We start from the raw sequence: 20,860 nt of genomic DNA, 5'->3' as shown, positions 1-20,860 counted from the left end.
GGTTTTGGCTAAAAAAAAACGGAGCCAAAAACGTAATCAAAACTTCGTGTGTGATCCTAACCTTAGTAAATTTGCCTCACTGATTTCAATGACAACTGTGCATCATATGCTCGGTGGTGGCACAGATTACATCTGATCACTTGGTGGTCCCAGCAGCAGGAAACCCTGTCATCCACTTATTTGCGGGATCCTTTCTAGCAAAAAGAGATTGTCCAAAGTAAGAGTCAATCGCTAATGACTAGCAACAAAGTAATATCAAGTTGAAAATCTTTACTGATGTAAATTGTGTGATTCGCTCAGAACAAAATGACGTATTAACGGTAAATAGAAACCAAAATCATCAACCAACTGAGGGCTGGATTCCAAAGCACCCGAGAAAATCACAGTATAAAATGTAAATCACCGGCGGATCCAATCTATGTGAATTTTATCACGGCAACTCACGATGTGAGTCAGCAGTGTGTATGGCTTTCCACATGACTGTATGCACATCTGACAATGTCTTGGCATGCTCCTGATGAGACGGCTGAATCAGGGCATCCGTGAGCTTCTGGACAGTCTGTGGCGTTACTTGGCAGCATGGAATGTACTGATTCACAATGTCCCAGAGGTTCTTAATTATACTCGGGTGTGGAGAATGTAAGGGATACTCAATGGCATCTATCTATGCCTTCATCCATGAGCTGCCTACACACCTCGGCCACATGAGGCAGGGGATTATCCTGCACCAGGAGGAACCCAGGCCCACTGCACTGCACTGCACCAGCGTAAGGTCTGACAATGGCTCTGAGGATTTCATCCCGGTACCGGACAGCAGTCAGGGTACTGTTGGCTATCATGTGGAGGTTTGTGTGACCCTCCATTGATATTCCTCTCCAGACAATCACTGACCCACCGCCAAACTGGTCATGCTGGATGAAGTTGCAGGCAGCATAGTGTTCACCACCACTGCGTCTCCAGATTCTACCAAGTCCGCCACATGTGCTTAGTGTGAACTTGCTCTATGTGAAGAGAACGGGGCGCCAATGGTAAACCTGACAATTCTGGTGCTCTCTGGCAAATACCAATTGTGCTGCACTGTGCTGGGATGTGATCACAGGTCCCACTGTAGGCGTAGATTAACTCTCTGGGCGTAGGAAGGTAGGGACCCGTGCCGGGCTCCGTACCTTGCCCCCCCATATCGGACAAGTAAATAAGAAAAATGAATGCTAACCACACCGCTCCTCCCCCCCGGGTCCCCTCAGCATCTTGCGGCTCATACAGCGTACTGAGGCCTGGTAGATTCTGGACGTTGTATGTGACACAGCACTGATAACGTTGAGTTTGTCACATATAAGGCCGTGACGCTGCTCGGTGTCAGGACCTTGTATGAGCCAGCTGAGCGAGCCCAGAGGGAAGAGGAGAAGCATTGAGGTGAGTATACTTTTTATTTTATGACTGAGGGAAATGGATGGGGCACAGCCACAGTCGTAGCTCCACAATTGTGCAAACTGTTGGTCAAAAGTTGTGACACAGTTGTGGAGGATTTCGCCTATTAATAAATGTGTTGCATCTTACTCCAATATTCTGTCTAGTAAGACTGCCGTATGAAATGCCAGTCTTAATAAACCCCCCCCCCCCCCCCCCCCGCCCCATCTCTAGGGGTGCTTGCACTGTCCTTATGCTCTGCCTGTAATAGGTAAAGCACAGTGTATGGTCATAGTCTTGGGGGTAATTTGATGACATGTATTTGAGTAGGGAAACTGCTTAGAAACCCTGCCCTAGATTACAGTTTGGTGTCTGTTGCTCCAGACATAGCAAGTAAGGCCAAGTTCATATTGGCAGCTAGCTATTTGCATGTCACCTTCCTCGCCTTCCCTAGGACATGCAGTATCCAAAGTGCAACATACTCTAACCCTAGCATTTGTGTGCAGTGCTTTCCCCATTGACTTTTTAATAGGAAAAACACAAAAGGAAAACTGCAAGTAAAAACCATTTCCTTTTACATGTAATACTCTTATTTTTTTGTATTTTTAGAGTGATAAAATAACTTTTCATGGCATACTAATGGTGAAGCGTTTTGCAGCACCACTTCTGCCAAGTGTGCACTGGGCCTTATATGTGAGTCATAAGAAATGTTAATTTAAATATAAAAGTAGCCCTTCTAGTACTTTCACAGCTCCTGCATACATCAATTTATGCGATTGTTATAAGCAAAATGTATATTACTTCTGAAAAGACACAATTTTCACTATACAGGTTTTACATCTCCTGCATTTTCTTATTCTAGATTTATTAATGTGGACGATTATATATCTTCATTTATTACCCAGGTGGAGAAAATGTCTTCTTGTCAAGGATCACCTGTTGTTCCCAAGACAGAAAATAAGCAGGAGAAAACTGGATCTCCCTGCATGATCCTTGGTAACCCGGTGTTCTCTTGTACCATGAATCCAATGACTTCCACCAGCAGTGTATTCCAGGCCAGACCAGAAAGCATCTTGTTCAGAACAACCTCCAGTGAATATGGTGCCGTGCGACCATCCTATGAGATGGCACCATGTTACTATTACCCGGTTTCTCAGCAGTTTTCAGAACACCTGGGTACTTGTGGCATGTACAGAAATCAATCTTTAAACACGGTGGTTGATAAAAGTAGGGTGTGCGACTGTGTAAACCTGCACAATACATTATAACTCTGTGTTATCTAACTGGTAACTAATTCTTTTCTTACGTCTCTCTAGTTTTGTATTTCAATGACTTGGAATGATGACTGTTATGCAGCGTTGAAAAAGAGAACTGCAATTTAAAGTATAATAAATCACCACTTTCAATATCAATCCACTTGTTTTTATTAATATTAAAGGATTCAAGCACAGCCCTTCTATAAAGTAGTGTTGGCATAATATGCTCTACAGCCGGTATTGTCTCTTATAAGACTCTCCAGAGCTGTTGAGGTGTAATGTAGGGTCATTTTGGTAGGGCTCCCATTGTCAGGTTATGCCATGGTGTACCCTATTTATGATGGTATTTGTTATTCTTCTTCCGTTATTTCAGACATTTATTTATGCCGATTTTGACGCCAGTTATAATTGCAGTGATGGCAGTGCATAGTGTTAGTTACACAGGTACGTATCTACAGGGGAGTAGGGAATCTCCTGTTCTCCTTCCAGCTAAATAATGGGCCTAGCTTCTGATGGTCACCCCTACTGAACCTGTATTCAGTACTGTCATGTTATAGTAACGCAAAGCTCAGATGCAAGTATGCATTTTTCAACATTGCTGACATGAATTTAAAGGGAGTGTCCACTGTTCTAAACAGTTAATTATAAATGATGACAGTTACTAAAGAATTGGCAGCAATCTGTCAAATTTTTGACCTTTCAAATTTTGATTGTTCAGTGGTTATGATCTTCTGTCAATGGGACATTGTTATTGCCAATTGATCCAAACAATATAATATTGTTTAGAAATTTAAATCAAAATGATTAGCAGCTCTAAATGGTCATTGTCATTTCAACAAACTGCATAAGTACAGGCGAGTATAAGAAACTTTGTAATATATCTTATTAGAGAAAAATGCAACTTTTTTCCACTTATGAGTCACTACTTCTCCTCATCCCTGCACTAATCGTTTACTCTCAATTCACTGCTAAAATCTGTCTTGAGAAACCAAACAGATTTTTAAATCACTATGCTGTCCATAAAAGTCTATGGAGAGAGGGGGAGAGAGAGAGAGTTCACTAAAGCTTGCAGCTATCTCACTACAGCTCTGGATTCACAGCTACACTGCTCACTACTGCTGTATAATGACCTCTATGCCTCTAAGGGTATGTGCACACGATCACGTCAATTACGGCTGAAATTACGGAGCTGTTTTCAGGAGACAACAGCTCCTGCATTTCAGACGTAATTGCTCGTACTCGCGTTTTGCTCAGGCGTCCATTACGGGCGTAATTTCGAGCTGTTCTTCATTGAAGTCAATGAAAAACGGCTCAAATTACGTCCCAAGAAGTGTCCTGCAGTTCTTTGACGAGGCTGTTATTTTACACGCCGTCTTTTGACAGCGACGTGTAAAATTACAGGTTGTCGGCACAGTACAACAGCAAACCCATTGAAATGAACGGGCAGATGTTTGCCGACGTATTTGAGCCGTGTTTTCAGGCGTAATTCGAGGCGTAAAACGCCTCGTTTACGCCTAAAAATAGGTCGTGTGAACCCAGCCTAAGGGTGTGCGACAGAGCAATAGTGTGCAGTGTTTAGAAGACATGATAGCAACTAGTCTATGCCAACTTGCTGCTATATACAAGTCATATAATGGCCAGAAATAGTGTTATTCCTCATGTACACACATATGAAAGCTTATTCTGAAAAGTCACCTGAAATGACAGGTTCGCTTTAAATCTCATTAAAACCTGAAAGTTTAGATGTGATTGCAGTTAGTTCTTCTCTGGTAAATAAACATTGATGGCCATCAAAATTTGATCGGTGGGGGCCTGACCTACAGAAAAATAATAACCTATACTATATAAAGTTTTGATCAACCTCTCAAATGATCCAAAATCTTGAGGTCAGACAGTGATGAAAGAAATGTATACAATCAATCACAGAATAATAATTGTATTATTGGAATCATTTTCTGTCCTAGTAATTAAACATACAAATTGCAAAAAAAAAAAAAGAAAAGTATATCACTTAAATATACATATAAAAAGCGTATGGCCATTTATTCAGAACCGCAAATTGTGCCTTGGATGATCCTTCTAATATTTTCAGCATCAGATTTCACACTCATGTTCGCAGGGTCAATCTTTAGGGCAGCCTCATAGTCCTGAAGACCTGTATATCAGGTAGAATCGAAAAACATCAATCTGAATGTTGCTTAGTCACAATACAGTACAAGAATCATAGTAACATTATAACTTCCACAATTTCCACAGACTCATGTCACTTAAACTGACAGAAAGATATATTGCAAAATTAAAACGATGATGCTTCATATAAAGGGTTATTAGGACATCTTGTGAAATAACACTTCTACCCATACCCATAATGGAGAATGAGGCTCCACTATTAAAACGGACCGCAAAACTGGCCTTGCTGCCCATCACAACCAATCACAGTGCATCTAATTTTTCCACTGCAGTTTAAAAAACGAAAGCCGAGCACTGCTTGGTTGCTATTGGGGCAACAAGGACAGTTTTTGACAGGTTGCATAACGTATCATGGACTAGAGGTAAGAACAAACTGCCTATTGGCCATCTGTCCATAGAATCAAACTTGATTTGACTATTATTCGCTAAAATTCACCAAATGCAAACCCATAACGTGTGATATTGATTCATTCAATGTATCCCAAATGCAGGCAAATTGATTCAAGAATTGGAAAGAAGAAATTGCTCTAAGGCACCATGCACACGAACGTATTTTTTTCCTCCCATAAATACGGGTCCTTTGTCACACGTATTCGACCTGTATTCCACCAGTATTTACGGACCCGTGCCCGTATATACGGGTCCGTTGTCACCAGTATTCCACCCGTATTTAAGGGACCTATTTTCTCTGCACTAATAGGCAACCCCTTCTCTCTATCAGTGCTGGATAGAGAGAAGGGGCAGCCCTTCCGGCCGTTATCTTGGTGACGCGTTCCTCTTTTGACATCCAGTCCGACCTCCCTGGATGACGCAGCAGTCCATGTGACTGCTGCAGCCTGTGATTGGCTGCAGCGGTAACATGGGATGAAACGTAATCCCGGAGGCCGGACTGGAGGAAGAAGCAGGGAGTTCTGGGTAAGTTAACTTTTAATACTATAAACTCCAGCGGTAGTCACTGTCCCGGGTGCTGAAAGAGTTACTGCCGATCAGTTAACTCTTTCAGCACCCTGGCCAGTGACTATCCCCTGACGTCGCCTAGCAACGCTCCCGTAATTACGGGTGCACACACGTAGCCACCCGTAATTAAGGGAGCCCCATAGACCTCTATGGGCCTGCCCGTGCCGTAATTACGGCCTGAAATAGGACATGTTCCATGTTTTTCAACGGCCCGGGCACCTTCCCGTAAGCAAACGGGAAGGTACCCGTGGCCAATAGAAGTCTATGGTCCTGTAATTACGGGCATTTTTACGTTCGTGTGCATGGGGCCTAAGGCGGTGTTCACACGTGCCGGATACGCTGCGTAAAAGCATGCAGCGTATCCAACCTGTGCGCCGCAGAAATTTCCGTCTGAAAAAGCGCACCAAACTGTGGTGCAGTTTTTCTCCTGGAATGTCCGCTGCGGAAAACTGCAGCACTTACCTGCCTGCTAGCAGGCCGGCCTCCTGGGATGACGTTTCATCCCAGGAGACCACTGCTGCCAGTGATTGGCTGCAGTGGGAGTCACATGGGATGAAGAGTCATCCCAGGAGGCCGGCCCTCTGACGTCATCCAGGCCGGCCTCCTGGGATGAGGTTTCATCCCATGTGACCCCCGCTACAGCCTGTAACTAGCTGCAGTGGTCACACGGGATGAAACGTCACCCCAGAGGCTGCGCTGGATGGAGGAAGTCAGACTTCTGGGTAAGTATGAGATTTATTTTTTTCTGAGTTGCGTTTTTTGCGGCGGAATTACTGCGAACCTACTGCAAAAAACACAACAACTACTAGTTGTTGCTGGATTTCCCTCCCCATTAAATTCAATGGGGAAAACCCGCAACAAATAAACAGCGTTTATGCAAATACAATTGACATGCTGCAGTATAAATTTCCGCACCGCAGATTTGTTTTATCTCATCCACTTTGCTGCTGCTGTATTTGCTGCGGATTTTCCGTTGCGGAAAAACCACAGTATTTACGCAACATGTGAACTGTCCCTAAGGGTATGTGCACACGAGAAGTGCCTTTTACGTCTGAAAAGACAGACTGTTTTCAGGAGAAAACAGCTGCCTCGTTTCAGACGTAAAAGCTCCTCCTCGCATTATGCGAGGCGTCTTTGACGCTCGTAAATCTTGAGCTGCTCTTCATTGACTTCAATGAAGAACGGCTCAAATTACGTTGCAAAGAAGTGTCCTGCACTTCTTTGCCGAGGCAGTCAATTTACGCGTCATCGTTTGACAGCTGTCGTCTGCACAGTACGTCGGCAAACCCATTCAAATGAATGGGCAGATCTTTGCCGACGTTACATACATAGTTACATAGTTACATATTGTAGCCCTATTTTCGGACGTAAAACGAGGCATAATACGCCTCGTTTACGTCTGAAAATAGGTTGTGTGAACCCAGCCTAAGGCCTCATTTACACGAACGTAATATACGCGCGTGCGACGCGCGTGCTTTGCACGCATGTCGCACGCACCTATATTAGTCAATGGGGCAGTTTAGACGATGCGTGAATTCCGCTCAGCGCGTGTGCGCAGAAAAAAACTCACGACATGTTCTATACTCGTGCGTTTTTCGCGCACTCACGCACCCATTGAAGTCAATGGGTGCGCGAAAACCACGCATGCCGCACGGAAGCACTTCCGTGCGAACTGCGTGATTCGCGCAAGAGCTGTCAAACTCCTGAATGTAAACAGAAAAGCACCACGTGCTTTTCTGTTTACAAACATCCAAACGGAGTGTCAAATTCGAGATGAGCGCACCGAACTTCACCGGGTGCGGCCAAACTCGTTTTGACCGAAACCGGTAAAAAATGTTCGGGTACGCGACGTCAGGAGACAGTCACTGTCCACGGTGCTGAAAGCGTTAAACTGGTTCAGCACCATGGACAGTGACTTCCGCTCCGAAAATCCATGAACCTGTAAAAAAAAAGACGTTCTGACTTACCGATAACTCCGGTCCGACCTCCCGGGATGACAGTTAAGTCCAAGTGACAGCTGCAGCCAATCACAGGCCAAGCACAGGCTGCAGCCAATCACAGGCTGCAGCGGTCTCATGGACTGCGGCGTCATCCTGGGAGGTGGGGCCGGATGACAAGAGAGGGACGCGTCACCAAGGCAACGGCCGGGAGCCCGGACTGGGGGAAGCAGGAAGTTCTTGGTAAGTATGAAAGTCTTTTTTTATTCACAGGTTGGTGTATATTGTGTTCGGCATTCACTGTCGAGGGTGCTGAAAGAGTTACTGCCGATCAGTTAGCTCTTTCAGCACCTTGGACAGTAACGGACGTCGACTAGCCTCATCTCTATGATGGCGGCTGCGCGAAAATCACGCAGCCGCGCATCATACACGGATGACACACGGAGCTGCCAAGTGCCTTTTGCGCGCGCAAAACGCAGCGTTTTTTGCGCGCGCAAAACGCACACGCTCGTGTAAATGAGGCCTAATAGTTATATGTGCAATGGTGTGACCAAAGCCTAAATTGCTATACGCTTTTCTGTTGTAGAGATTGTAGTTCCTCAAAAAGAGATTCATCAGAACGAAAGGACTAAGAGGAGGTCAACTAACATTTTGTTTCACATATACAGTACTTTTAGCTAATTATATTTGTTTAAATTAGTTTTACTAAAATCTTATCTTAGTTGATCCGCACTAGTTTGCTTCTTTCACAAGGAGCTATGTATGGGGACAAGTGCTCATTACTCAGATCGCTCATCCTCATACATTTTTATCATGTCGGCAGCGCGTCTCCCTGTTTACAGGGGGATGTGCTGCCGACAACGGCAATATTTTCGGCATTTAAAACTAGCTGATGAACGAGCGTTTACACAGTGCAATGATCAGGAACAAGCGGTCTGTGAACCATTATTTGCCCGATAATTGGCCAGTGTAAAAGGGCCCTAAGTTAGGGGGCTGGGGGGGCAAAAATCCTATTTCCATCTTTGCCCAACACTTTGTAGTCAAAACAAAAAAACAGGCGTCGTCATCCTTTTTAGGGTATGTTCACACGGCTTATTTTCGGACGTTTTTCGGGTCCGTAAACAGCCGAAAAATCGGAAGCAGGATGCCCACAAACATCTGCCCATTGATTTCAGTAGATAAAACGGTGTTCTGTTCCGACGGGTCGTTTCTTTACATGGCAGTTTTGAAAAACGGCCACGTAAAAAAAACACCCACGAAAAAGAGGTGCAAGTCACTTCTTGAGCCGTTTTTGGAGCAGCTTTTCATTGACTCTATAGAAAAACAGCTCCAAAAACGGCCGTAAAAAGCCCAGCAAAAAATGTGAGTTGCTTAAAAAACGTTTGAAAATCAGGAGCCGTTTTCACTTGAAACCAGCTCCGTACTTTCAGACGTTTTTTGCTAAGTGTGTGAACATACCCTAAGAAGGAGGCACGCTGCATCAATATGTCAAACTACGGTTGGAATTTGCATTGACTTCTGTAATCTTATCTACTGTATTCTTGTTTCTTAGCTATGCTGTTGTTGTCTCTGCATGGTTACTCTTTATAAATAAAGAATGAAAAAAAACTGTTGAATCTGTGGTCATTTTACAATCATGTAATCACCCTGCAAACTATTAACAAATTGAAGAGTGATTAGACACAGTCAAGTCACATTATTAGGACCACCTCCTACTCTCGACGTCTGCAGCGTGTAGCCCATAAAGAAAGTGATGTGTCGTGGGCTGGCTTGGTGGGTATGAAGTAATAGGAGACCAAAATATAAAACTTTTGAAATGAAGGTAATGCTGTAGTTTAACCCACAAAACCACAAGTAAAATTACAGTAATACGGCCGCTACCTGTGTCCTCACTCTTAAAAGGGAACCAACCAAAGAAAGAAAAAAAGTCACGACCATGTATTTATATTATTATTATGTCGAGATTTTTCTTTTCGGTTTAAAATAATCTGTGCATCATGTTATACATTTTACCTGTTTATAATGACTCTGTATACACTTTTGTTCTTGGGGGATCCTGTCACCGTGTTACCATCTGGTTTATGCGCTGCTTCAGCGTTCTGATTCCATGTTTATCCTGCGAGGGTTGTTTTATCCTGTGTTTTTAGCCTTATTCATGTGTATGTTCAGGTAACATTAATAAAGTATTTTTTTTTATCTTTTCAAATACATGGTCGTGACTTTTTTCTTTCTTTGGTTGGTTTGATATATTTGTCACTAGGACCACAGTAATAGATGGGGCTGTTGCTCGGTTTCTCACTCTTAAAGGAAGACAACTTAGCATAACAAAGCAAAGGGCCTTTCAATTATGTATTTTTGTTAGCTAATGTACCCTGCACTAATGTATATTACATAGGTATGATTAGACTTACTGGTGGGATTTGTTAATATGTGAAAGGCTTGGGTTAGAAAGGCTTCCATTGATGTTCTAACAAATGGTTATGTGCGCATGAGCGATGGGTTTCCATTATGCTGCATACCGCCACAGTGTCTCTACGTGGGCCTATACATGTCTGGAGAGCAGCATGATGCATCTTGCCTCCAGACATGTGCACTTCCACTTAACTACCGGCAGCGGAGAAGTAGGAGCAGGAGCAGTGTAAATATGTGGCAAACACTGTGCGACCAATGGAGAATGTCTATCACGGGCCCGGGAAATACAAAGGGCGGCGAAACAATGTTTTTAACCCCCTCAGGAAGCTACTTGCATGAAATGCGTAAGGACCAACACAATACACTCATGGGTCGCAAGTTGCAGGACCGAGAAACCGACAATTGATTCCCCGGGGCGCCGGTCACAAGTGACACTCTCTGCTGTGAGTGATGGCTCTAGCGGCCAATCAGGAGACCGCTAGAGTCGTCACTCAGAGCAGAGGGGCGGGATTTGCAGCGTGCAGTGCAGGAGCACTTGCACATCAAGACCCGCCTTAGCGGCACCTACGATCGGCGTTTCTGGGGAATTAAACATCATTTTCTCGGTCATGCAGCATGCATGACAGACAAAAGGTATATTTAAAATGTCCCCCCACTCCCCTTTATCGCTCTGTAAGCAGTTTTGAGGCCTGACAGGTTCCCTTTAATGTTGGCACAAAAGAAAGCATAAATAGATGAAACTGAGTGATTGTCTACCAGTGAAAGTTTGGATAATAGCTTGTTATTTTTTTAGTCTTCTTTGTATCTATTATAGGTAGCATCATGCCACGTTTCATTCATACAGTACATTACAAAAAAGTTCAAGCATTATATAAGGCATTCATGTGAAAGTTTACAGTAAAAGTGCTCAGCGGAAGATTTAGTCCCATTATGTCAGTGATTTTCCTTACTGTAGTTATTAGAGGTCTAGCGATACTGGTCTGTAACACAAACAATACAAAGAAAAGTGCTTTATTCAGGAAAACCTTGAATAGTCTTATTTTGTTATGTTCAATGTCACGAGCCCTTGAGGAACAGCTTTTCTTGCATCTGCACTTTTTATAACAAGTAATTGCAAAAGGCAGAGATTAATAAAGATGACCTTTGCGACAATATGGGGAGCATGTGAACAAAGAATCTTTTTAGTTTGCTTTAAAATGCTTTCCATACATTCCTGGATTCACAAGATTTCATGCTTCAATTGTACTACTTAAAGATCAAACTGTTATATAAAGAAAAAGAATAAAAAGGGGGAAGGGAGATCGGGGAAAAACTTAAAGGGGTTTTCCCATGAGAGACATTTATGACATATCCACAGGATATGTCCTAAATGTCAGATAGATGCGGGTCCCACCTTTGGGACCCGTACCTATCTCTAGAACGGGGCCACCTAAACCCTGTTCTAGCTCTGTCTGATCTCACTGCCTCCCGGCCACTTCCTAGTTATATGGTCGTGAGTTACAAAAACAGCGTAACTCGCTGAGCTACGCTGTTTCCGTAACTCCCATAGTAGTGAATGGCAGTTATGGAAGCATGGTAGCATGTGAGCTACATAATTTCCGTAAATACCATTCAGTTCTACGAGACTTATGGAAACAGCGTAGCTCAGCTAGCTACGCTGTTTTCGTAACTTACGACCATATAACCTTTTTCATGGTCGTAAATCACCTGATTCAGCCATAACACAGAACAGCAGAATGGGGTTTAGCAGGCCCTGTTCTGGAGATAGGCGCGGGTCCCGGAGGTAAGACCCGTATCTATCTGACAAATATGACATAATCTGTGGATATGTCATAAATGTCTCTCAGGGAAAAACCCCTTAAGGACGCAGCCTTGTTTTAGCCTTAAGGCTCAGAGCCCATTTTTGAAATCTGACATATTTCACTTTATGTGGTAATAACTTCGGAAAGCTTAAACCTATCCAAGCGATTCTGAGATTGTTTTCCCATGAGACATTAGGCTTTATGTTAGTGGTAAAATTTGGTCGATATATTCATTGTTTATTTGTGAAAAATTGCAATATTTTAGAGAAAATTTTGAAAAAATTGAATTTTTCTGAATTTAAATGCATCTGCTTGTAAGGCAGATGTTTATACCACACAAAATAGTTACTAATCAACATTTCCCATATGTCTACTTTAGATTTGCATAGTTTTTTTAACATTCTTTTATTTTTCTTGGACGTTACAAGGCTTAGAACATAAAACAGCAATTTCTCATATTTTTAATAACATTTCAAAAGCCTTTTTTTAAGGTACCTGTTCAGTTCTGAAGTGGCTTTGAGGGGCCTATGTATTAGAAACCCCCATAAAACACCCCATTTTAAAAAAACTAGACCCCTCAAAGTATTCAAAACAGCATTTAGAAAGTTTTTTTTAACCCTTTATGCATTTCACAGGAATTAAAGCAATGTGGAGGGAAAATTTGCTAATTTGATTTTTCTTGCTGAATTTCAATTTTATTCAATTTTTTTTCTGTAACACAGAAGGTTTTACCAGAGAAACACTACTAAATATGTATTGTCAAGATTCTGCAGTTTTTAGAAATGTCCCACATGTGGCTCTACTGCGCTCGTGGACTAAAACACAAGCCCCAGAAGCAAAGAAGCACCTAGTGCAATTTGAGGCCTCTTTTATTAGAATATATTTTAGGCAGCATGCCGGGTTTGCAGAGGTGTTGAGGTGCCAAAACAGTAGGAATCTCCCAAAAGCGACCCCATTTTGGAAACTACACCCCTCAAGGAATTAATTTATGGTTGTGGTTGCCATTTTGACCCCACAGTTTTTTCACAGCACATACTTGAATTGAGCTGTGAATTAATAAAAAATACATTTTTCCCAATAATATGTAGTTTTGGCTCAAAATGTCAAATTTTCACAAAGAATAAAATACCCCATTTTGTTGCCCAATGTGTCCTGAGCCCGGCAATATCCCATTTGTGGTGATAAACTGCCGTTTGGGCCCATGGGAGGGCTCAGAAGGAAAGGAGCGCTATGTGTTCTTTGGAGTCTAGATTTTGCTGGATCGGTTTTCGGGTGCCATGTCGCATTTGCAGAACCCCAGAGGTATCAAAGCACTGGAAGCCCACCAGAAGTGACCCCATTTTGGAAACACCACTTAAGGAATTCATTTATGGGTGTTGTGACGATAAAGACCCCACAGTTTTTTCACAGAATTTAATTGAATTGGGCTGTGAATTAAAAAAAAATGGAATTTTTTTCCAATAAGATGTCGTTTTGGCTCAAAATTTCAAATTTTCACAAGGAATAAAATACCTCATTCAATTGAATGAATTATTTGCCGGGTATACGACATGTCATTTGTGACGTGGTGTATATCGGCTTGTTTTGCTTAACAGCCCGTTACGCGCATGCGCTGTCACTGCTGTTCTCGCGGTCTATGCTGTTCTCGAGATAACAGCAGGGGCCGCGCATGCGCATTACAACAGAACAAGCCGATATACACCACGTCACAAGTGACGTGTCTTATACCCGGAAAATAATTCAAGATCAACAAAGCGGCCAGAGCAGGTGCAGAGAGTGACGTCACCCGTCAAGTTTCCCACGGCAGGATCTGGAAACGGAGCCACTTTGGAAAACGTAAGTATATTACAAATGTATTTACATTTATAAAATTGCAAGCATTAACACAAACTCATTAAATACCGGACAACCCCTTTAAAAGGCATTCATCTAGAGGTGTAGTGACTATTTTGATCCCACAGGTATTGTGTAAAAGATAATGCGCAGCAGATGGTGCAGAGTGAGATTTGCAATTTTCTATACATATATGCCAATTCAGTGTTTGATATATTGTGCCCAGCATGTGCTACCGGAGACATACACCCCATAAACTGTAATGTCGGTCCTCCCCGGTATGGCAATACCCTACAAGTGACTGTTAACAGCTGCCTGGGCACACAGCAGGGCTCAGAAGGGAAGAACCACCATTTGGCCTACTGGGGATTTTCTGGTGCCAAGTCATGTATGCAGAAGCCCCTGAGGTACCAGTACAGTTGAAACCCCCGAGAAGTGACCCCATTTTCAAAACTACACCCCTTAAGGCATTCATCTAGAGGTGTAGTGTGCATTTTGACCCCACAGGTATAGTGTAAAAGATAATGCGCAGCAGATGCTGCAGAGTGAGATCTGCAATTTTCTATACATATATGCCAATTCAGTTATCTGAAGCCTGGGCACACGGCAGGGCTCAGAAGGGAAAGATGAGGGGGATAAGCTGTGCGGAGTGCATCAGGGTAAGTAAAGCTGGGGTAGATTAAAAATCAGGCGATGTATGATAAAATGTTAAAACATTCTTTCATACAGAGCCATGGTTTTCCGGGACACGTGTCACATTGATATATTGCGTCCTTCCTTATCCCCCCTCTTATAGCAGACTTTGCACCTCTTTTGACTTTTTCCCTTCTTGCCAGTTTGGGGAACTTCTCCTAGAAAGTGTTGCCCTGGTACGATGCGTGTGGCCTCGCTTCCAGAAGTACTAGGTGCCCCGTCTTGTTGGTCCCTAAAGATTAGGTTCTTGATAACCACCTCTTGAAATTCAAGGAAAGTTCCAGTCTGGCCTAAACATCGACGTAGCACATACGCATTGTACAATGCTATCTGTATGATGTGCAGGGCCAGTTTCTTATACCACACACTCGATTTCCGCATGGCATTGTAGGGCTTCAGGACTTGATCTGACAAGTCCACCCCTCCCATGTACCTATTGTAGTCCAGGATGCAGTCTGGTTTGGGGGTCACTGTACTGGTACCTCGTACTGGTACATGGGTACTGGTGTGGCCATCTGTTGTCCATACAAAGACATCTCTCTTGTCCTTGTACTTGACACAATATGTTGCTGCTAGAATGTGCCCTGCTCTCACCCCTTCTGAGTGTTTGCCCAAGCAGAGTCTTAGGGAGGCAACTCAGATTTCTTCTAGTAGTGCCGCATGCCGCAGTACTTCTAGAAGCGAGGCACTTGAAGAGTGGGACGCTGGTTTAAAAATGATCCATGTAGAGGTGGTAACCCTGGTCCAACAGTGGGTGCACCAAACCCCACACAATTTTTGCATTAACTTCCAGTAAGGGGCGACATTCTGGGGGCTGAATACTGCTGTCCTTCCCTTCATGTATCCTAAATTTGTACGTATACCCTGTTGCACCCTCGCAGAGCTTATACATCTTCACGCTATACCTTGCCCTCTTACTCGACAGGTACTGGCGGAATTGAAGCCTCCCTTTAAAATGTACATGGGACTCATCAACAGAAATACACTTCTTGGGGGTGTATGCTTGGGCAAACCGGGCACTAAAATGGCCTAATAGGGGTCTCAGTTTATACAAACGGTCAAAACTGGGGTCATTACTGGGTGGGCACTGCTCATTATCAGTATAATGTAAGAAGCAAAGTATTGTCTCATAACGCATCCTGGACATGGCCATACGGTACATCGGGGTGTGGTATAAGATGTCCGTGCTCCAGTAGGTCCTAATGGACGGCTTTTTCAGAAGCCCCATGTTCAAGTGAAGTCCCCAGAACTTGCCCAACTCTGCTGTGTCTACAGGGTCCACCTGTGGGATTGGGCATAAAATGATGTGGGGTTCTTAGTAATATACTGTTGGGCATAGAAATTTGTCTAGAAGACCATAAGCTCTATAAAGTCATCATTTCACTGAGCCCTGCCATATTAAATTTGAGCCCTGGGCTACCCGTGTACTCGGGCATTTGGGGCTTATAAATGTCTGGTGTGGGGGTCCAAATGGGGTCACTTCGCTCTGGGGTTTCAACTGCGGAGGGGTCAAATCGCTCAGGGGTTTCAACTGCGACGGGGTTTCTACTGTAGTGGTGGTCCTGGGGCATCTCCTAGGGGGTTCCTCTTCTTCATCACTGGATGAGGAGGTGGATAAATAATTCAGAGTCTCACCATCCGACGAGTCTATGTCGTGGCAAGAAATGAATATGCCTATTTGGCAGTAAATGTCCGTTGGGACATGTTTGTTTGCTTCTCAAACTAGGAGCAATAGGCTGCTACCTAAACCAGCCCAAAAAAGTGTTTATATAGAACGAGTGGGCTTCCCTGAGACTAAACCTAACTAGGGCGAAGGTTCCCAACACTAAACCTAACTAGATTTTATTTGAATTTCCCGGAGACTAAATCTAACTACGGCGACTATTCCCTGACACTAAACCTAACTAGATTATTCCGAGCTTCCCTAACTACGGTGACGGGTGCCTGACACTAAACCTAACTAGATTATTCCGTGCTTCCATGGTGCTAAACCTAACTACGGTGCTGGACCCCTAACGCTAGATCTAACCACGGTGACGGATTCCTGACACTAAATTCCCAGACGCTATACCTAACTACGCTTTTTGACGGTTCCCTGACACTAACTAACCCTAATACTAAACTAACCAGTTAAATTGTCTAAACAAACAAATTTTTTTTTGGAAAAAATTGTAACATTTTTATATATTTTTTAGTTTTATATATTTTATAAGCAAAAAAAATAAAAATAAAAAAATAATCCCCAGGGACCAAGAAATTCGTCCTGAAGACTAAAAAGTGGTCAGTGATAGGAGATCACTGACCAAAAACGTGGGGGGAACACAAGGAGGAAGGGCACAGGAGTGGGTAGCAGATGGGGGAGGTGGGAAGCAGAAATAAGCAAAAAAAGTTAGTTTTTTTTGGCTTTTTTTGCACTTTGCTCTTCTCTCTCTCTTCTCACAACCGCTCTGAATGCCTCGCTATCTCCAACAGAGGCATTCCGGGCGGTTGCAGCAGGATGTGATGTTAGGGAGAGGAAGGGAAGAGACCGATCAACGCTATTGGACAGTCACTGACTGACTAATAGCGGCGATCGAGTAGGCGGGACCATCGCGACAGGTCCCGGCGTATTAGGCTGTGATAGCCTGCTATCCGAAACAGCAGCTGTCCCAGCCCGTGAACGCGCCGGCGGAAAATGGCGATGCATTTTCCCAGTGACGTACTATTCCATCACTGAGTGCAAACGGTGCGGTCAGCATGACGAAATAGTACGTCACTGAGCGCAAAGGGGTTAAGCAAGAGTGTGCTATTGTTCAAACGCCATATATAGTAATACAGTAGTCCAAGCGAAGAACGATAAGGCCGGCTTCTATCTAGACAGAAAAATCTTAGGCCCCATGCACACGACCGTATTTTTCATCCGTAATTACGGACCCACTAATTTCTATGGGCTACGGACGCCTTTCCGTATTATTATGGATGGGTGTCCGTTTCGTAGAAATTATCCGTAAAACATAGAACATGTCCTATTTTTGTCCATAGTTACGACACGAACTCCCCATAGAAGTCTATGGGTGCTTCCGTAATTACGGACAGCTACGGATGTGCACCTGTAGCCATCCGTAATTATGGAAGCGTTGCTAGGCGACGGCAGGTTTGCATATGTTGCACATCATTTGTGATTTTGTTCTTTTTGCAGATCCGTATATACGGATGCACTATGGACCATATTTGCGGATAAATTGCAGATGATAATATCCACTGTACCATGAAAATTGATCAACTATCAGTACATGTTCATTTCTGTTCTACATACGCCAGCACTCCTCCTCTGACTATATAAACAGCCTGCTTTAGGGTGTATCCACACAGGCGTCAGGTAGACCCTTAGAGACTAAATGAAATTCAGCAATCCTTTAGAGGAATGCTTTAGAGAGCTGATTTGTGTGGACTGGATTGAACACAAGAGCACTGAAACCACAGCAAATTAAATCACATGGTAGGGTTCTTTACAATGACAATGTGCATTCCCATGCTCTAGTTTTTGTTCTAATTTATGTTATTTTGTCATCATAAGAGATAATATTATGAGGTCATCGGCCTTTAAAGAGTATGTGCAGCAGAACATCTCAATAATGTCGGGGTGGGGGGGGGAGAGTGTACCTAGTGTATCAACCAGTCTAAAATTCAAATTTCTATGAAATATTACATTCTGTTTTCTTATATGTAATTAAAAAAATCTTTACCTTCCACATAGAGTTCCAGCTCACAGAAGGCAGTGCCACGTCTTACATGAGCCTTAAGCCTGGCTGCAGCATTGTCTGGTACTGGTGGAGTGAGCAGCTCTAATGCCTATATTGTTTAGCACGAATAAGAGCTAAAATTACAACACAAATAATGAAACAGTTGTCAGAAAAATCTACTTACGGTAATCATAAAATTCACAATGATTTGCGGTCAATATTACCGGTGTTTGAACATCTGCATGAAACTTATTTGGTATACACGCCAATACAGCAACGAATAATGCGATAAACGTTATAGGGTGATATAGTAGCACCAGCAGCATTTAGAACTACAGTTGGGTCCAGAATTATTTGGACAGTGACATAATCTTCATGATTTGGGCTCTGCATGCCACCACATTGGATTTAAAATGAAACAACGGAGATGCAATTGAAGTGTAGACTTTCAGTTTTAATTCAAGGGGTTGAACAAAAATATCCTGTGAAATGTTTAGGGAGCGCAACCATTTTTCTACACAGCCTCCTCATTTCAGGGGCTCAAAAGTAATTGGACAAATTAACATTACCAGAAATAAAATGGTTTTATTTTTAATACTTTGTAGGCAATGACTGCCTGAAGTCTGGAACCCATGGACATCACCAAACGCTGGGTTTCCTCCTTTGTGATGCTTTGCCGGACCTTTACTGCAGCTTCTTCAGTTGTTGCTTGTTTGTGGGTCTTTCTGCCTTAACTTTTGTCTTAAGCAAGTAAAATGCATGCTCGATCGGGTTGAGATCTGATGATTGACATGGCCATTGCAGAATATTCCACTTCTTTGCCTTAAAAAACTCATGGGTTGCTTTCGCAGTATGTTTTGGGTCATTGTCCATCTGTACTGTGAAGCGACGTCCAATCAACCTTGCTGCATTTGGTTGAATCCGAGCAGAAAGTAAATCCCTGAACACTTCAGAATTCATCCGGCTGCTTCTGTCTTAAGTCACATCATCACTAAACACTAGTGACCCAGTGCGTTTGGCAGCCATGCATGCCCATGCCATCACACTGCCTCCACCATGTTTTACAGAGGATGTGGCTTGCTTTGGATCATGAGCCGTTCCAAGCCTTCTCCATACTTCCTTCCGCCCATCATTCTGGTACAGGTTGATCTTTGTTTCCTCTGTCCAAAGAATGATGTTCCAGAACTGGGCTGGCTTCTTTACATGTTGTTTGGCAAAGTCTAATCTGGCCTTTCTATTTTTGAGGCCGATTAATGGTTTGCACCTTGTGGTGAACCCTCTGTATTTGCTCTCATGAAGTCTTCTCTTTATGGTAGACTTAGATACTGATGCACCTACTTCCACGGGAGTGTTCTTCACTTGGGTAGATGTTGTGAAGGGGTTTTTCTTCACCATGGAAAGGATTCTGCGATCATCCACCACTGTTGTCTTCCATGGACATCCAGGCCTTTTGGAGTTCACAAGATCACCAGTGCGATCTCTTTTTTCAAGAATCTACCAAACTGTTGATTTGGCCACTCCTAACATTTGTGCTATCTCTCTGATGGATTTCTTCATTTTTTTCAGCCTAACGATGGTCTGCTTTACTTGCATTGAGAGCTCCTTTGACCTCACGTTGTGGGTTCACAGCAACAGCTTCCAAATGCAAACGTAACACCTGGAATCAACTCCAGACCTTTTACCTGCTTAATTGATGATGGATTAATGAGGGAATAGCCCATGAAAACCATTAAATAGCTTTTGAGATAATTGTCCAATTACCTTTGGTCCCTTGAAAAAGAGGCAGCTACATATTAAAGAGCTGCAATTCCTAAACCCTTCCTCAAATTAGGATGTGAATACCCTGAAATTAAAGAGGAGAGTCTGCACTTTTAGCCCATATTGATTATATAACCGTATATTCTATATGTTTTGGTAAACAGCTAAAATGCCAAAACTTGTCACTGTCCAAATAATTCTGGACCTAACTGTATAGGACCACATTTGTCTCTATGCTTTCCTGCCCGAGATACCATGGATCACTAAAAAAATACAGTGTCCCATAGTGGTAAAACCACTTTGGCTTTAAACATGATGTTGCTCTGTGATAACAGTGTATCACAGTGGCGTAGCTCTAGGGGTCTCAGCGGTCTCACTTGTGAGCGAGCCTTGAAGCCAGAGGCATTTGCCTGCACCACCTGTGTATAACAATGACAGTAAGGCTTCCCCACGAGCAGCAGCATGAAGGAAAGAAGCCCGCAGAACAGAAGAGTAAGCAGCCGCTTCTTCCGAGAATGAAGGACGTCCCACTTTCTACTGTGCCAGCTGACTTATTTATAATCAAGAATTAATCGGTATCTGCAGTTTGCATAACCCTTCTTCTCTCTCCCTCAATCCCGATCACCAGCAGGCACCAGTGATTCTCCTATTCCCCAGCGTGTACCCTGTTGCTGAATCTGGCGCATGAGACCGCCATTGATAAATCTCTCCAATGTAAGTAGCACAGGGATAGTGCACTGTATGTATCACTTAGTAACCCTGATCTGAGCACTATATATAATACTGGTTATTGCACACTGAACAAGCGCTTTAACATAAAGAATGCCCCTAACCCACATATGGTGAAATATGGATTACCCAAAATCCTGAATTGTACACATGTTTTGACCAAC

General features: G+C 43.2%; 1 protein-coding gene across 4 annotated transcripts in view; it reads right to left on the bottom strand.

The window, feature by feature from the left end:
- Positions 1–2,813: 2,813 nt before the first annotated feature.
- The window catches only part of DNAAF4 (dynein axonemal assembly factor 4), a 40,714-nt gene continuing 22,667 nt past the window's right edge, over positions 2,814–20,860 (bottom strand). Inside the window, exons 8-9 of one of the 4 annotated variants that reach the window (XM_075857971.1) lie at positions 18,213–18,318; positions 2,814–4,818 (exon numbers count right to left, since the gene is read on the bottom strand). In XM_075857971.1, the coding sequence (XP_075714086.1) occupies positions 4,706–4,818; positions 18,213–18,318 (219 nt within the window). In that variant the 3' untranslated portion in view covers positions 2,814–4,705. Of the gene's footprint in view, positions 4,819–18,212; positions 18,344–20,860 lie in introns of those variants that run through there. The other 3 variants (XR_012882441.1, XR_012882440.1, XR_012882439.1) reach the window with 3 other exon arrangements.

The sequence above is a fragment of the Rhinoderma darwinii genome, chromosome 3 (genome assembly GCF_050947455.1).
Source record: "Rhinoderma darwinii isolate aRhiDar2 chromosome 3, aRhiDar2.hap1, whole genome shotgun sequence".
Classification (NCBI taxonomy): domain Eukaryota; kingdom Metazoa; phylum Chordata; class Amphibia; order Anura; family Rhinodermatidae; genus Rhinoderma; species Rhinoderma darwinii.
This window is presented reverse-complemented; position numbering and strand designations above follow the sequence as displayed.